Genomic DNA, 18,988 nt, shown 5'->3' on the forward strand with positions numbered 1-18,988 from the left:
ATTTGAACACAAGACGTTAGTACACACACAAATCATGTTACTAGTTAAGAGAAGTGTAACTTCACCACTGATGAATGATGATTCCTTGCAACTTTGGTCTCATCAACTCAAAGTGACCCAAGATACAGACAGTAGTTAATGCAAGTTGTCAACTTCTTTAAAGGGCGTCTCCGGCAATCACAACATTATGCCTTATATGATTGAAAATTAATTATCAAACACAAATCACATGGTTTTATTTGATTAGACACTTTCGGCAGCGGGAAGTCAGTTTGACCAAAATTCCTTCCTTCAAGGTAATGGGCGTATTGCATATGTATAACATATCTAGGATAATGTCTTTTGGAATGATTGTTTATCCTGATGATAACTCTACTTCCTTATTTAGTGCTTTGTCCCATTCACTTTGTAAATCTGATGCTACTTCTGTGAATAAATGATCCCAATCCCATGGTTTCTCCTCCTCTATCACATCAGCCTCAGGTGAAAGTACTTTGGTCAGAAGCTTCAAGTCTATTTCATTATCCTAAAAAAGTACAAAAACAAACCAAGGAAAATGTGTTATGTTCTAAATATCTGTAATATTGAAAATGATAGTAAATAAAATATCAATAAATGCTGACAACTACTTTTCATGAAACAGTTGACTACTAACTAATTCTTATTTAGTGGATGGCATGTTTCCACAATCTTGAGCAAAAATCATTAGGACAGTTGATGCTTTAAAGATGTGAATTGAACATAATGCTGAAAATACACAATGCGTTTCATAGTTCATGTTATGTACTTGCTTACTCCTCCCCCCTGGAAACGATGTTGGAGCAGACACTGAGCAAAACCCTTTTTTACTATTTTTCAGCTTTCAATATTGAATAAGAGGAACAGGGACGCATGAAATATACAAACTGTCTCAACCTTTTCGTGCAGGATTGCAGGTGCAATGACACTACCACTGGTATACAACTAAACTTTTTTTTATCTTTCGACAGCCATGGTGTTACTGCCTATGATTTATTAAGTATTCAACTAAACTTGGCTTACATTGTACTAGCTGTCTCTATTATTCAACAGATTATGCCAATCCTGTGTTTAGTGATACACATCTGATTATCTATACATGTAGCAACTATTGCTAACTCAATCAAGGAACATCAGATACCTTTCCACCAAAAGTTTGACTTACTGTGATCAGCTAATTACACATCTCATCTTTATCACCAGCAAAAATCTACACAATTTACCAACAGATCTGGGTTATGAGTACCATATTCAACCTAAGCAACACTCTTTTCAACTGTGAATTTTGTTCATTTTGAACAATTCCAAGTTACTTGGAATTGTTCAAAATGAACAAAATTCACAGTTGATATCAACATTCCTAATGAACTTGTTCAAAGACACTCTTTTCAAGTTATTACTATTAGGTCAAACATGTTATAGACATACTAACAGGTTAAAATAAAGAGTTCTGGCAAAAATTGAAATTAAGAATCCTGAAACCCAGCCTGTTTTCAATACACAGGAAATAGATGCCAACTTGTAGATTCTTGTATGATGGTGACAACTCTTACTTACCAATGTAACAATTTGTGAATGTTTGAGTAAATCATTATCTAATTCCCTGTATGTTGCTACCCTGTTGACTTGTACTGTTGGAGGAGCTGCTACTTGTGTTACCATGTCTTCTTCATGTACTTCATCTAAATCAGGAATCACTGGTATGTCTGCAAAATATAATTAACATTTGGTTGTTATACACTTTTGCAACACATATGGTGCCATTAGCCTTTTTGAAGCAAGGGGTACACAATAGGAGGGCAGTATTCAATATATGGGTAAACCCCGCCAAATTAAAAAAAAACTTTACCCACTTCATGCAGCGCCATCTTATTGTGTCCACCATACCTCTAAAAGGCTAATGAACATTCAACACAAGGTGCTTGTTCAAGTAATCAAGTTGATACTTAGCATTATTAATGTTACAATGTACCTTTCATGATTTCTCCAACAACTTGCATTCTGTATCAGTACTTCCTTCTAATGGTACAAACCTAACAATGGCATATCTGTCAGCAGGTAAATGCAGCCAAGATAACTCAATGCAGACAAGATAGCACAATCGATAAGGTGTTCTCTTATGGAAAAATTGAGTTAGCTTGAACTTCCCCTGGACAAGGGTTACTGCTAATTGTCTTGTTGTAACTCATATGAAACTCAGGGAGCTGATCCTGGCTGCGATGGTCAATTGTGGAATATTTAGGGGGTGCGCTATTAAGCTGCAAAGTCCCTGAGTTGTTAAATGGTTTATGGAATGATGTGGGGCCATAGTGGTCAGCAACATCCTGAAAAGTGTGCTCAGGTTTGTGGATCAATGTCTAGCCTTTGTGCCTGTGCTTTTTTTCTTGCTTTTTAAAAAAAACCTACCATCATCAGAATCATTTCTTCTTGTTGGACTATCCGGCCTCTGTTTTCCTGCTGAACCACCTCTGTAAAAATAAAATGACACAAAAGTATATCAATAAAAAGCATATACACTGAGCCTTTGGGTAGCACATGATGCTGCTGTTAATTCAACTGCTTCACGTCCATGCCCTTAGGCTCTTTCGTCACAAGATGTGAACTTACATTGAAAATAGCCCACCAAGACATAGATTAAGGTAGTGAGGTGACGAATGGGCTACATGTAGAGTTGGTACAGAGAAAGCCTTCTTAAAGATTAAGTACTCTCATGGTACAATTTACTACAGCAAGAAGCACACCTGGTGAATACATGTAAACCCAGATTTTGCAACCCCCCCCCCCCTTATTTTACCAGTACCGTAAGGTTTTTTCCGTTTTTCTCAAAACATTGTCAATAAATGAATTTGGGAAAATATTGGAAAGTTTGACAAAGCAACATTATTTTTAATCTTTGAATTCTACACGAATGTAACTCAATAGATAAATAATACTAAAAGACCACTGCAAGCATACTTTAGCTAGGGAAACATGTAGACAGGATAACCCATGAATAGGTAATTAGCATTGGAAATGAAAACAATCTTTTAAATAACTAAATGAATAATATAATAATTCAAATAAGCAAATATATTCAAATGTATGCAAAATTTGGACAAACTAATATGCAAATTTATTCTGCCAAAGGCAGCTCATCACCCAAATGCTGCATACATTTGAATAAGTTTACATAAATTAATTAACACAACAGTTACAGCATAATTCACAATATGAGATAGGGCAAAGAGCAACTTCCTCTAACATCAAAAAATGACCATGAAAAATGAATTCCACCCTTTCTGAGCTAAATTTAGCTAAAATAAGAACAGCAATAATGAATTAAACATGAAATGCCATTTTGACAGAATTAGTCAACTTGAAAAAATGAAGCAATAAATAATAGATAAGTTTTGTCTACAGGTGTAAATTTTATGATGGAAACTGATCTCAAACCACAATTATACAATTAATAAACATTCCCAAAATTGACCACAACTTGTGGCTCTTACCAAAAACAAGTTTACTCTTTGTGGTTATTTAAAATGAGTAAACTCCATGAAATATTATTTTGACCATTTTAGGCTACTGACTCTCATCAATACCTCATTTGCTAAAGCCACAGTGTTTGTGATACCTGGATATTAAATTAAGACAAAAACCACACCTAATGAAGATAGTAACCAAAAAGATCAGTGACCATACATGAATCTTAAATGACCTCAGGGTGTATTTACTGGCACGCAGAACCATGGATGGATCCCTGATTTGAAATTAACCAATGGGGTCATCTTCAAAGCTGAAATTGACACCCACACATCCAGGATTTGAAATTAGCTGCTGAGTAGGGAGTCGTGAGAAATGTGGGTTTAGCCTTGAATGTTGGGTATTAAAAAATAAAGACTGAATTTAAATAAGTTTAAAAGCTGGAGAATGATGTATGTAAAAGGATGCCCAAAAGTGTAGCAAGAGTTACCATGGAATTGCCCATGTGCGAAGAGTCAGCTCTTGTAAACATCAACAATGTATAATATAATCTTAAACAAAAACAATGTCAGATCAAGCCATTACAGCTTCAGCTATCTTAATGCTTAATAACAAGTAAGTTCCTTAAATTCTAGCTACATAAATTATGATATAACATCCCAGGAAATAGAACATTTTACAGAAAACATTTTATTGTTAGGTAAATATAAAGGTTATAAAACCATAAACAGTGTAATAACATTCCAAAAACTTGAAAACTTTCTAACATAATGTTATTTAAGTTTTAATATTTTGCAAAATGTTTGCCATAAATAGTTTACAATAACTTTTTGACAACATTTTTTGAATAAATCCAAAGCATGTTTATAACATGTTACAGTGGCAACTCGTTAACACAAACCCTCTTAACATGAAGTTCCTGATAACAAGAAGTATGTTTTACATTCCTAAGCATACATTTCACATGTTATTAGAATTAGATAACACAAACTCCTGATAACAAGAAGTAAAATTTGAATTCCGCACAACTTTAAATTTAATGAGTTTCCACTGTAAATTAGTGTAATAACATCTTTTAAGAACATCTTTGTATTTGCTGGGATGATATACAAAAAAAGTGCTACAACTCAAAACAGATTAACTGCACAGCATACATGACTGAACTATGTGATATAACTTCAAGAACAGGGATAGTCAAAGGTTGTGGAAGTGCAACACACCACAAAGGATCAGGATGACACACTTACTCCATAGTAAATGACTGAAGCACTTCATCTGTATTCTCATCACTTTGTTGACAAATAAAATGTGGTATAAACATACATGCATGAAATCAATAACAAGTTTATGGTAAACAAATACACTAATTGTAATCATTCAAGCTCACAACAGTTGTTGGGATTTTCACATTAGATTTCAAAATTCCTACATAGATGATGCATCCTGGTACTATAATGTTTACAAAGTTTTGTTACTCCAGAAAAACTAAAGGAATGTTCATATCAGTTACCCACAATCAGTTTCTGTTACTATATATTCATTAATTATAAATTATAAATTCAATAAGCATTACGCCTATATTTTATAAGTGCATATCACTTCTATAAGTAGCATGTACAGGTGACAAGGTTTGGAATTGAATTAAAATTGATTTGGTGAATCAATCAACAACAAAGCAGTAGAAATATTCCCAAATATTCCCAAATATCTATTTAAATCTCCTGACAACATTTGTGTCTCTCTACAGATTTCCCTTATTCAAATACTATTTATAATGTGCTCATGCAAAATATGCATGCAAATCATTCATTTATTCATGCATTCATTGGCAGTAGCATGCATGCAAACTTGGTGAAACACAGAAGGGGAAGGAAGCCTACCTCCTAGTTTGTTTTGGTTCATCATCACCCCATCCCATTTGTCTCCTTGGAGGTCTGGAAGGAGGACCAGAACGTTTCTGTTGGAGAAGATAAAGCAAATTTTTACAAGAACACAATTATACACAGTAGTTATCCATTACAAATGATATTACCAATTTGGTATTCACATCATATATCTTCTGGTTCACATAGTGGTATTTTTGGTACCGTATAGATTAATATAGATTTGAACATGATTAATTGCCAAGCATTGTAGTTTTTTACTTGTTTGTTGTTTTGTGTGGGGGTGGTGGGGTGTGTGTTTTTTGTTTGGCAAGGGGATGGCTACCGTACCTTTGTTTGTTTGTTTGTTTGTTTGCTTGTTTAAACGGTCGCTCCGTGTGGAGACACGCTTGGGTCATGATGGGACCAGGCTCAATGGCCTTATTAGCCTTATGATGACCATCTCCTCTATGATTCTTATGACGGTATTTTGATGTATTGATATTGTAGTGCATATTTCATTATTTGTATGTGAATTGTGGGAATAAAATAAATGAATGAATGAATTACCCACAATTTAAAAGCTTTAATATTAAAAATGGTAATAGTAAAAGAAGGTACTTTGAACACTAAGGAACAATTTTCATAAAGTGAATTTGAAGTAAGTGCAAACACACAACAACACAACCCTATTCCAAAACTGCATTTTTGCAAACAGTTTTCCTTACGATATATCACTATGTGATGAACCTGACAATATGAGAATTCATTTGGGATTTTTTAAAAAGCACTGAACTACGTATTTAGCACATGGGGTAAAAATATACCAGTTCAGTAGGCATTAATTTCACAAAGAAAACAATACAATGTATTGTACATTTTTGTACATATGCTAACTTGATTATATACCTGAGTATTATTATCTATTGCTATTTCTGTATCCCTTGGACTTGGTATCTCTCCATTTGGCTTATGACTACTGCTTTCATGTTGCTCTTCTGTTGGGTCGGTGTCCTGTTGCCTTCCACGGGCACGCCTACCTGTTTTAGCACTCTATAAAAGAAACAAAAATGACAGACATAAACAGGGCATATTTTACTTCACAAATGTATACTACATACGTGTATCATTTGAGTGATACATAATGTACAGTAAGTGAATTTCTTACAATACCGGTACGGTAAGCCACCGTTGGAAATAGCTGGTACTGCGTAGCAAAATGCTACACAATTTTATCAATTTGCTACACAATTTTGGAGTTGAGTAGCATTTTTATGCCATAGATGTACAGTACACACTGAAGTTTGTGAATGTACCAAGAGAAAAGTAACGACAGCAAAAAAATGCTCCTAAAGAATTCACTCTAATGTTGAAAATTTTAAATTGAATATGGTAATTAAAATAGTGAATAATAAGTGTAGATTTTCATTTTATTATGTACTTACAGTACTTTGAACATAAAACTAAACCAATTTTACATTATAATCAATATCATGCATTTCTTCGAGTTTTCCTTGTTTCATTTTTTTAATGCACACAAAATTTAAAGCCCATTGAATTGCATGATACACATATTCCACTACATTAATTAAAAGCTTTTTAATCCCTAAATTAGGCCTACTTAAGTTAAGTCAGATTAAGGGGGTACTACACCCCTCGATAAATTTGTGTCTATTTTTGAATTTTTTTCTCACAAACTAATAACATAGTGGTAACAAAAGTTTTGTATATTCTAGGGGCAAGGAATCCAATTACTACACTGGAATTTCAGTGACCCAAGACAAGCGGTTTGTTATTTATGATCAGAAATAAGGTACCGCTAGGATGTACCTCGTTTCCTATCATATATACTGAACTGCTTGTCTTGAGCCACTGAAATTTCAGTGTAGTAATTGGATTCCTTGCCCCAATAACATACATAACTTTTGTTACCAGTGTGTAATTATTTTTTGAGAAAATGCAAAAATAGTCACAAATTTGCCACATGGGTGTAGTACCCCTTAACTATTCTAAGGCAATTCAAGTTGGAAAGTTAGAAAATAAAATTAAAAAACTTAAGTGCAATATGTATTTTTACTTCTACTTGGCACCACATTATTAAGGTAATATTTGTTCAATTGTATTGTTATTAATTCATTCGATTCATAAATTTCTCAAAATAAGACCAAAACAATTTGTTCATGATGGATTTTTGCAAAAATATAGGAATAAGAAGACAAAATGATTGAGCAAAATGTGACAGCACCAAATTTTTTTGGGTGCCCACCTAAGAAAACATGACCAAATATTTAAATAATTTCTTAATAAGTACCGGTAGTCTAATTATTTATAAAAATTATTTATGTATTTTTTAGTATTAAATCATTTTTCATTATTTTATTTAAATGTACAACACTGCGCGCAGTGTGCACGTCGTACATACGCGTATATTTTCAGGAGGCTATGATGGCATGAGGGGGGTCTTAATTATTACACAGACATATTAGAGTACATAGCAGGATATTAGGAGGGCCAACACTTTTAAGGTCCTCCTTTTTGCATCAGGCCCCCTTGAATTGAACTTACATGACATAACTTAAGGGCAGTGTAATGGTAGAGAACATGGACCTTTTCGAGCATCATTATTTCTGAATTGTATGTCAAAAGTATATAAAACTATACATTTTCGGAAAGGAAATGAGTCAAGGAATCCCATGGTGACGTCAGATTTGTTCAAAAATCTCGAGTTTTTGAAAAAAATCACAAAATTCACTTTTTTACACAAATTTTTTTGTGACAACTTAGAAAAAAATCCGTAAAAAAAAAAAAAAAATCAGTTAGCTTTTCATAAAGAAGAGACATGAACTTAGGGAAGGTTTTTTATTTTTTGAAATTGGTCTCTTTTTTGAAATATTGAAAAAACATGTGAAAAAAAAGCAATTTTGTCACTCTATTAAGCTAAAAATTGCACAGAATGGTGTATATTTTTGTTTAAAACAAATATTTTGAAAAAATGAGAAAACCTTCCCTAGGCTTTGATGTACTCTAAGCGATAGTGCAAAAAGTTTACCTTTTGCTTGCATATTTTTCGAAAGTTATCTTGTCACAAAAATCGTGCAATATTGTCAAAAGTGAACTCTGAGAAATCGACGTTTTAGTAAAAAAATGTCAAAATTATGCACAAAACGTCCTTATATTTTAAAACGGCAAGACTTTCACGCTTGTAAAAGCTGTATCTGGTGCATGGTCTAAATATGCATCTTTTTGCACCAATAAATCTATAATATGTCTGCTTTCAGTGTGCCAAAATTCAAAATAATTTAAAAATCTAAGTGGCATTTTGACTGCAAATTTTTGTTTTGTTTACACCACATTTGCTGGCGTGAACAACAAACCGAATGCGCCTAGACTGCGTTGGACATACGCGCCGCGTCACGCTAAGCGAATCGCGCGCGTAATCAAGATATTTCGCATTCTCGCATTTCTGACTCATTATTTCCGCCAATTTACTAAGCTGTCTTGAGCCATGTGACTTTTTAGAGTTGAAAAGAGTGAAACAAATCAAGCAAAAATACAAGTAAATATTAGCAAGTTGTATTTTATCAGTTTCAAGTGAAAGAATACATCTTAGTGTTGATAAATATCAAGAAATCTCAAATTCGGGCGTGAACGAATGTGTCTTCCCTTACTCTGGCCTTAAGGTGGTACTACACCCCGCCTTGATACATTTGTGACTATTTTTGTATTTTTCTCAAAAATAATAATTTAACATACTGGTAACAAAATTTATGTATATTATAGGGGCAAGGAATCCAGTTACTACAGGGCCAGAGCCAAAATTCCCGTTTGTGGCGGGACGGAATTTTGATAGACCTTTTAAATTGTAGCTCTGTGACTGTTTATTTTATGGATTCTTCATGTTCTTAATATAAACAAGTAAGTTACAGACTACATTCACACACACGAAAAATAGTCCAAAGAATCAACATGTTGCCACGGTAACACAAATTCATCGATGTGGCGGGACGGAATGATAAACTTCATGTATTTGTGAACACAGTACATTTGTTGAATTTTTATCAAAAGTACTGGGATAAAACAATTTTTTCTAACATTGGTATTAACTTCAACTATCCTTCTTTTGTTATGGAAGGAATTATAAAATTCACCCCCCTCTTTATAGTACATTCATTAATTTTTAAAAATCATGTCATTGTGGCGGGACGGAATGTGGCGGGACGGAATTTTGTCCACCATGTCAAAATCAAGAAAAAAAGCAATTGATTCACTTTAAAACTGACAAAATTGTCTTTTCTTTCACTTCCAATGAAAAATTATTGCAAAATATAAACTGAGAAAGAAAATTTTCACCCCTTCCTGAATTTAAAAAAATCATCTCAAAATGTGGCAGGGCCATGTTTTACACCACAGACCCTGAAAATAGCCTTATTGCTGGCATCCTACCAAAAAAGGCCTGAAAAAGAAGAAGTTAAAATGGCTCTGAGTCTAGCAAAGTTGATGAATTCAATTTTTGTATACTCAGGAATGTTTATTACCATAATAGTTGATATTTTGGAAAGTTTTGACTAAAATTTCTTTTTTCGTCCCTTCCGGAACGTAAAAAAATCACCTCAAAATGTGGCGGGACGGAATTTTACACATATTTTAATTTATTTCTTTATTTTTGCAAAGTCCACTGATATTTTTTTTAGTGCTGAAATTGTCTATACAGAAGACCTTTATAATACCATAAACAAAAAAATCCTATCTTTTTAAAATATGTAGTAACATCAAATTTAGCAATTCCGTCCCGCCACACCAAGAGGGCGCTACATGTGTATTTAATTGCTTGCAGTCCGAAATTGACGGGCAAATTTTACATTTTTTTTGCCGATTCATAATCTTTGGTTAGTAGTCTATTAAACCAGAGGAGAAATTCACTCCTGCAACAATTTCTAAATTTTAGGTTGAGTGATGACCATTTTTGGCTCTGGCCCTACACTGGAATTTCAGTGACTCAAGACAAGCGGTATGTTATTTACGATTCGAAAAGAGGTACAGCTAGAATGTACCTCATTTCTTAGCATACTTGGTACTTGATCGAGAACTCTAGCTTCGAATTTGCACACGATAGTTTAGTTACACATTCGAAGCTAGAGTGCTTTGCTATGTTTTTTCGGTCGGACAGCGGTGCAATTTTTTGTTTTTTTTTTTATTTATTCTGTTAATGTTGAAATTTGGATGAAAGTTATTTCGATGAGTCAACTGTATCTTTTGAGCAAAATTTGCCTATTTTGGACAGTCTAAAATTTTGCTGAAGTGTAATTTTAGCAACAATTTAAGAATTTTGATGCAATCGCCGGTCGTGATCGGCTGTGTTTACTTCTGAACTTCCATTGCTTTACACAGTGTCATGCTTCAGCGAATCCGACTACATTTTGAATGCTACGGTCTCTAGCCTAGAATGTGGAGCTATCGGTGAGCAAATTCTTGGCTAGATTTCTCAAGCAATTGGTACTTGGTTGATATCCTCCTGAGAACGCCATTTAAATTAAAGGTGCTTTGACTGGAGGTGAGGAGAGTGGGGTATATATAATGAACCAACAAACCGTTCAAACCCAAGGGAACGTCCATTATATATGAGCCTTATATGGAAGTCACCACTTGACTTCAATTATTCCGTGGTATCAAAAGCCACAAGTATACTTGAGTACCATCACTCACGGTCAGCTGACATTATTTTAGCAGATTTAAAAATAAATAAAAATACATTTATGAATCATGATATTATGATTTTTAAAAAAAATATAAAAAATACAGGAATTATTAGTACTAGAGCTTTATTATGTAAAATAATAAACAAAGTCATCATTTTAATAAATCATGACTAACTTATAAAATTAAAATCATGCTACTAACTATGCTAGCCTACAGTGCCATCTAAATAAATTTAAATTAATTCATGAATGATAAATAAATGAAAGTTACCTGAAGAAATTAACAAAAATAAGAACATAAACAAATAATATATTATACTTAGCTGTACAAATAAAGCGAAAAGGCCTATAAAAAGAAAAAGATAAAGAAAAAATCTGAAATGAATTCAGTGTAGGCCTACTTTTTAATTGTAATTTTACAAATTCAAAAATAAGATAGTGATATTAAATAATAAATAGTAATAATAATATTGGGTCTAGTAATACCGTAATAATAAATAATAATAATAATAAAATAATGATTACCGTAATATTTATAATAATAATTTCATAATATAATAGTAATAAATAAAAATAACAATAATAGATAATATAAATAAATAATAAATTTATAATAAATAGTAGTAATATAATATTTAAAATAATATTTAAAAATAATATTGATTACAAAAAAACATTAAAAAAACAACATTCATCGTGTTTATATCGTATTATTTTTAATAATATTATCAAACATATGTCTCAACTGAAAATTATAAAATAACTGTAAACAATTATAACTAAATATATTATAACTAAATATTAAAGGGGCATTTCGTGATCCACAGCCTCATCCCCCCACTTTTCTAAAAAAAGTTGAGATTTTTACACCACTGGAAACCTCTGCTACATAATGTTTATGTACCGGTACCAAATATTTCTTGCAGATTAATTCGTTTAGCAAAAATATCGCCAAATTTGAATTTCGTTCTGGTGCACCAGAACGAAATTACAACACATTGTCTATGGAGCAGTTACACATAATCATGCACAACTCGCAAACGCAAAATCGGAAGCAACTGAAATTTTGGAAATATGCTTTTTTCGTGGATATCTACTGAAAAATGGACATAAATGCTAGGATGATTTAGGATCACAAAATCCTCCTTTAATTGAGTGACAGCCAATCGATCAAAACCCATCATAAACATCCAGGCATCCATTGCCAAGACGGCGTAAGAGGATTAGGTAAATAATAACATAATAATAAAGGACGTTCCCTTGGGTTTGAACTAGACTGCGGAACTCAGTCCTCAATGATAGTCAGTCATTTATCTTTGGTCGTTATATGACTATCATTTGAGGGACTGAGTTGTTATAATATATCTTCCGAGGTGCAATTTCAGACAATAGCTGGGGATTAGTGGGGCAGAGGTTATCTATTGAATCCTTTCATGACCACTGAAGCATAGTCAAGTCTGCCAAGGACACTCGGCACAAATTGAAAGACCATAGGCGTGTTTCTATTGGGACCGTTTACCGGTAAAAAGACGGTAAAGGGATTATTTCTGCTCAATAGAAACTGACCTTCCCGCTATTTACCGGTAAACAGGGGCGAGTTTTTACCGATAACGTTTTCCTTCTTGAGGAAGGAAAATAGCGGGACGCTTACCGATAAAGCGTCAATAGAAACTCACTCCGTTCGATTGAATGCGCATACAGGGAAGAAAGCGGGAGTTGAGTCGCGAAATTGACCTCTGCATCATCAATGAGCTACCTCGTTTATGTATTATACCATTCCGTTCGCAAAAATTCTTAGGCCTAATCACATACAAATATTTCACTCACTTGCTATAAATAAAGTAAATATTCATAATGCATTATTAGACAATATGATAGGAACAAGCTTATCCAATCACCGCAAGCTAAGTCATACTCTCATGCAGGTGGGCAGCCTTATGGTGTTTATCGACCTCCTTCGCCCGAAGCCAGACGGTCAAAAAGATTTGCCCAAAAACTCTCCTGCTAAACGCATCTTACCAGATGTACCGGTAGCTAGTTTCACACATGAGCAACGTGTGAGCGGAGCATTACTCGCCACTCACTCTCCTGCACCAACTAACAAGACCTGTGAATTTACAAGACAAGAAGATGGAAATTACTCTTCATATGACTCTAATGCTAAATCTAAAGACTTGTATATGAAACCCACTGTCAGCACCAGATACCCTGCAGCTGTAAGTAACGCCAGGCCTAGAGTGCCCCCTGTAACAATCAAAGGCCATCATAATTCAGAAACTGGTGGGCATTACAACAACAGCAATGAAGTAAAGAGCCCCAAATCTTATAGGAGGCCGAGCTCAAGGAGAGACAACTGGTATGACAAGTGTGACTCAAGTCGAGCCGACTATGCTGATGCCGATTTTGACATGAAATCATTCTATAAAAGCTGCTCACCTTCTTCTGGTGCAGTTCCAAAGAATGGATCGCATTACTTCAACAAACGATATGTATCCCCCAAGCGCAAGGAAGTAGGCCTACTAAAACAACTGCCTCCTGATAGCATGAACTCACAAAATGGCAGAACAACCAATAAGCCTTTTTAGGGGCAGGAAGAGCCTCTCAGGGCCGACCAAGAAAGCGGCACCAGCAGAAGGAATGCATGGAAATTAAGATAGCCACCTACAATGTTAAAAATGTCAATGCCAACCTCCTAGCCATTCAGAAGACTCTTGATTTTGTTGATGTGCTTGCAGTACAAGAACATTGGCTTTTCAACTTCGAGCAGTGCAAACTTGACCAGATTAATAAGGCTTTCAACTATTCTGCAAAGTCTGTGGATGATGACAACCCTATTAGCCCCTTTCAACGTCCTAGAGGATATGGTGGTGTCGCCCTCTTCTGGCGAAAGGAACTTGATGAGAGAATCAAGATACTCCCAGATGGAGGTAACAGGATCGTCTGTATAGAAATCAACACCGGCATTATAAAGTTATGCATTGTCAATGTGTACATGCCTTCCAGAGGCCTTCCTGAAGCTGAAGTGGAATTCTACGATGTCCTTGATGAAATCAATGAAATCATGGAGAAATATGATACTTCTCATAACATCATCTTGCTGGGTGATTTTAATGCCTCATTAAATCGTAAGAATCCCCTTGCCAGAGACAAAGCGTTCAAGACCTTCTGCAGTGGAAAAGAGATCTCTACTGATGTTCCAGAGGTAATTACCTTCTACCATAGTAATGGCAGAGATGTCTCCCAGATTGATTACATCCTGACTACCATGAAATTCGAGAAGGATGTTAAAACACCTGAAGAGACTCCACACCCTGATATATTAACTCAAACGTATCTGACCATGTACCTGTCTTGGGACAATCTCGCTACCAAGCAAGAGGGAGAACAGGAGGAACAAAAGTAACTCCCCTATTGAAAGCCACCAAAATCCCAAAGTTGACTGGAGCAAGCTAGACAGATACAAATATAACAGGCTTCTTGACGAGCGGATCAATCCTGGTGTAATTGATAGCAACAAAGATCTGGATAAGGTCATCAATGACCTCACTACTCTGATGTTAACAACTTCCAAGGAATGTCTCTTGAAACCTGAGAGGAAGGCCAAAAGGTCTAACAGGGGACTTGATATTTGGAACCCAACAATTAGCAAAATGGTGAAGGTCAATAAGGCTGCATACTTCAATTGGAAAGAAGCCGGCAGACCTAATGATCTTCAGCATCCCGCAAATATCAAGAGGAAAAGTTCCAAAGGAACCTTAGATCTGCAATTAGAAGATCAGTAAGAGATATTAATGACCAGAAGCTTACTGAGATCAGCGAAGCGCACAGCAATGACACCAAGCTCTTTCACAAGCTTATCAAAGCTCAACGGTCTGAAACAACCAACTTTACTGATGTTCTGATTGCGGACGACAAGAAGCTGATAGACCCAAGTGAGATTTGTAACGGTTTCAAAGACCATTTCAGTAGACTGGCTGATAAAAGCAGTGAGTCAGCGTCTATGGACTACCCAAGTAACGGCTTAGGCTTCCGAAACTCAATTATTGAGAAGCTCTGTCATGCTAATACAAATAACATCATTCCAGTCACCAGTGACGAGACCAAGAAACTCATCTCTTCCTTCAAAAATGGGAAAGCCCAGGATCCCCACAACCTCAGCGCTGAACATCTGAAATATGCTGGTGAAAACACTCTGCATCTGCTGACTGATATAAATCAACTACATGATGGCTACCTCATACATTCCGGATGCACTGATGAAGGGAATCCTTACTCCAATCCTTAAAAAGAAGAAAGACAAGACTTGTCCTGACAACTACAGAGGTATAACTGTGACCTCCGTGCTAGGAAAGCTTCTTGAGAAAGCCTGGCTCCTGAAAGCAGACCCAATTTTATCTAATATGCAGAATCCAATGCAAAGAGGATTTCTGAAATGTACCTCACCTTCCAATGCAGCCTTACTTGTTACAGAATCTATCAATGAAGCTTCTGAAAACAAGAAGCCCATCTATGTAACCTTGCTTGACGTCAGCAAAGCCTTTGATGTAGTGAATCACGCCATCCTGTTTGACGAACTATATCGAGCTGGCATAGAGGGTGACCTCTGGCTTGTCTTCAAACAGCTGTATCACAACCCGAGTACTGCTATCAAATGGAATGGCTTCCTCTCTGAAGAATTCACAGTAAAGCAAGGAGCCCGACAAGGTGGAGTTACCTCAGCACCCATCTACAAAGTGTACACAAATAGACTTCTTGATCAACTTAGTGGCCACCACACGGTCATCGCATTGGTACAATTAATGTCCCAGCTCCAACATGCGCTGACGACATGGCTATCTTATCAAACACCCAAGTGGAAACCCAACTAGCTCTCAATATAGTTGAGAACTATTCCATCGACCACAAATATAAAATCAACGCTTCAAAAAAGTGCCACAATTCCGTACCAGTCTTCTGTTCACACAGCATTGACTATAGCAAATGAAGAAATGCCATATTGTGAGGAAGCTGTCCACCTGGGTATATCTAGGAAAGCCAACAACTCTCTCGATACTGATGAACGAATACAACGTGCGAGAAGAGCTGCATATGCGCTTAATGGGTGCAGGTCTACATGGGAGAAATGGCCTCCCACCTCACATTGCTTTTCACATTTGGACCACCTATGTACTGCCTAGAATGCTTTATGGCATTGAAGCAACCACATTCAAGCGTGCCGACATTGATAAGATGGAGAAGTTTCAAAGGAAAATTCTCCGTCAACTTCAATTTCTTCCTTCATCGCCTGCACCAGCCAATGCTGCAGTTTATGGTCTCCTTGGTGCCAAGCCTGTTGAAGCCCAGATTGATTCTGCAATCATATCTCTCTTTGGTAGTATCTCACGTGATACGGATAGTGCCGAACACCGAATAGCAATCAGACAGCTGGCTGTAAAGCCCTTCAAGAGCAATTCCTGGTTTATGAAAGTCAGAGAAGTCCTCAACAAGTACAACCTTCCTTCCATCTTTGATGTTATCAGCAACCCACCCTCGAAAGTGGAGTGGAAGACAGCTGTTGACAAGGCAATCAAGAGTTATTGGAATGAAGAGCTGATTAATGATGCTAAAATTAAATCTTCCTTAAAGCATCTCAACACGTCTAATCTCCAGATAGGACGACCTCATCAAGTATGGGCATCCTTACCAACTAACCCAAGAGATGTTGAGAGAGCCAGCATCAAAGCAAGACTACTTACTGACACCTATGTTCTACAAAGCAACCGTGCAAAATTCAACCAGCATAAAGTTGAAGGTACATGTCTGCTGTGTAAGTCAGAAGAGGAAACTAAACATCATTTTCTGCTGACCTGTGAAGAACTAGAACAACCAAGAAAGTTCTACGCCGAAAGGCTTGAGAGATTTCTCGACGAGAACTATCCTGAGTGCAAGGTGAATGAAATTATGCGCAACAGGAAGCTGATTCTTCAAATTCTACTAGATTCTTCACACTCAGATATAGCTGTCCACATATGCTTGACACCTGATTCTACAGCTGAAATCGAAGCCATCACAAGGAGCTGGTGCTACGCTTTACATGTCCACGGAGTGCTCTGATTGCTAGGATTTCTACAACATAGCCTGTTGTTGTGGTCTGAAACTACTTTTTTAATAGTTTCTTGGCCTCATTTGTGTGTCCGCATCCCTCTTGTTTTTATATAATCATGGACTGTAGAAACAAAATAGCTACAGTCCATGCTTTAGTAATGGACATGTTCGGCACTTCTCGCATTAGCCGACTTTATGGATATGTATTTAATAATGCTGTTGCAGCTATTTTTCATTGTATATTTTTTGATTAATTGTATTTTGTATCTGAAGTGGCACAATTTGTATTTTAGCCACCTTATGTATTTGTGCTAGTTGCAAGGTCTAAGCCAGTGTTAAATACCTGCTATTGCCAGAACCTAATATATTTGTGCATCACCTACATGCATGCATTACATTTAAAACTCATAACTTCTCAACATCAGCTCAAATGCTATTTTGAACTCACACCATAATCTAGTACCTGAGCATGTACATAATACATATAGCTTGGCTTGCTTTGAGTGTTTTATATTCTATTGTGACAGTGTGGTGTTTTCGTCTGTGGAGTTACCAGTGACATTCACGCATAAAGCGGTGCACCTGAAACAAGAGGTGGGAAGTCCAGAATTGATTGATTGATTATCCCTGCATTATACATACTATGCTAAATATTCAACATGAGTTATGATTTATGACCCTAAATAGTAAAAGCCATGAAATAAAACAACAACAACAACATCAGCGGATGAATCCAGCTGTGCATGCGAAAAAAAATAGAAATCAACTTCGGATCCGGCGGCGGTATGTGCTTCAGAAAATTAGAAAGATTTCATGAATTTAATATTATGTTGTTGATGTTAAATTACTATTTGCTAAAAAGAATTAACTGAAATTAAACTGTGAAAGATTAAATTCTAAGACCTATTTTTTTTTTGCGCGCAACAATACTAGCTGAGTACTCACGTCGATATCACTGAGGGGGATTTCCCAATGGCGTAATTTGATGTACGAGAACGAATGAAAACGCTAATATAAAAACATTATTCTTCAGTCTTCTTTTCTCATGTTTGCTACCTCATTTTTAGCCAAACAATTAAGAAAATACTACAATATTAAAATCCACAATGCTTTTATGCGATTGACCCGGGATTGACCCCAGTGCACGACCTTTCGCGGCAAACTTTAAAGGTGTGTCAATTGACGCTGTTCATCGAGTGTTTACCGGTAAACAACGTGCAATGGAAACTGACCGTTATCCGCCTTTCGCCGCTATTTGACGGCGAACAGTTTTACCGGTAAAATGCAGGGGACTCAATAGAAACACGCTACATGTGAACTCTCGACAAAAGAATGCATGCATGTCAGGTCATCGACACCAATTTGGTGTTTGTTATGACACCAATTTGGTGTTTGTTATGACACCAATTTGGTGTTTGTTATGCACCTCGAAATATGTACCTTAAAGTCTGTGTCTAGCTAGGTTTGAACGGTTTGTATGAACCACCTGTCTTGAATCACCGAAATTTCAATGAAGTAATTGAATTCCTTGCCCCTATAATATACACATGTACATATAACTTTTGTTTAATACCAGTGCAGTGGCAGTGTGTAGTTATTTTTTGAGAAAAATGCAAAATTTATGTTTGTGAACCTGAACCATGGAACCTGTCAAAGTTTATGCTTACCCTCTTTCTTCCTGTTCCAAATTCAAGATCCTCGCCTTCCATCTTATATGAAATTTTGTTAATCAAATGACAAAGAGCAGTTTCTTTAATAATACATGGATTGTGCAGCAGTGGTTCTGTCAACCTGCAACTCAGCGTTGTTTGCTTGGCAGCAGGAATGTTTATCAATTTTGTCAAGGCTTCTAGTTCGTGCACGCCA

The 18,988-nt window shown here is 35.9% G+C and overlaps 1 protein-coding gene across 2 annotated transcripts; it reads right to left on the reverse strand.

Moving 5' to 3' along the window:
* Window positions 1-320: 320 nt before the first annotated feature.
* LOC140152584 (intraflagellar transport protein 43 homolog) lies at window positions 321-18,945 on the reverse strand. Of its 2 annotated transcripts, XM_072174976.1 has the most exons (7): window positions 18,790-18,945; window positions 6,252-6,395; window positions 5,361-5,437; window positions 4,728-4,769; window positions 2,425-2,486; window positions 1,576-1,724; window positions 321-526 (listed from the first exon to the last, which is right to left on the reverse strand). In XM_072174976.1, the coding sequence occupies exons 1-7, from the start codon at window positions 18,829-18,831 to the stop codon at window positions 356-358; spliced, it is 687 nt and encodes a 228-aa protein (XP_072031077.1). In that variant the 5' UTR covers window positions 18,832-18,945; the 3' UTR covers window positions 321-355. The 2 variants fall into 2 exon arrangements, with proteins under 2 accessions (XP_072031077.1, XP_072031078.1); XM_072174977.1 differs by lacking the exon at window positions 4,728-4,769.
* Window positions 18,946-18,988: the final 43 nt, after the last annotated feature.

This window comes from Amphiura filiformis, chromosome 5 (assembly GCF_039555335.1).
Source record: "Amphiura filiformis chromosome 5, Afil_fr2py, whole genome shotgun sequence".
In the NCBI taxonomy this organism is placed as follows: Eukaryota; Metazoa; Echinodermata; class Ophiuroidea; order Amphilepidida; family Amphiuridae; genus Amphiura; species Amphiura filiformis.

Coding starts and splice junctions, on each gene's coding strand:
- LOC140152584 (XM_072174976.1), bottom strand. CDS start 18,831: ATGGAAGGCGAGGATCTTGAATTTGGAACAGGAAGAAAGAGG. Junction 4,770..5,360: donor GAACCAAAACAAACTAGGAG/GTAGGCTTCCTT, acceptor TTGTCAACAAAG/TGATGAGAATACAGATGAAG. Junction 2,487..4,727: donor CTTCAGTCATTTACTATGGA/GTAAGTGTGTCA, acceptor TTATTTTTACAG/AGGTGGTTCAGCAGGAAAAC.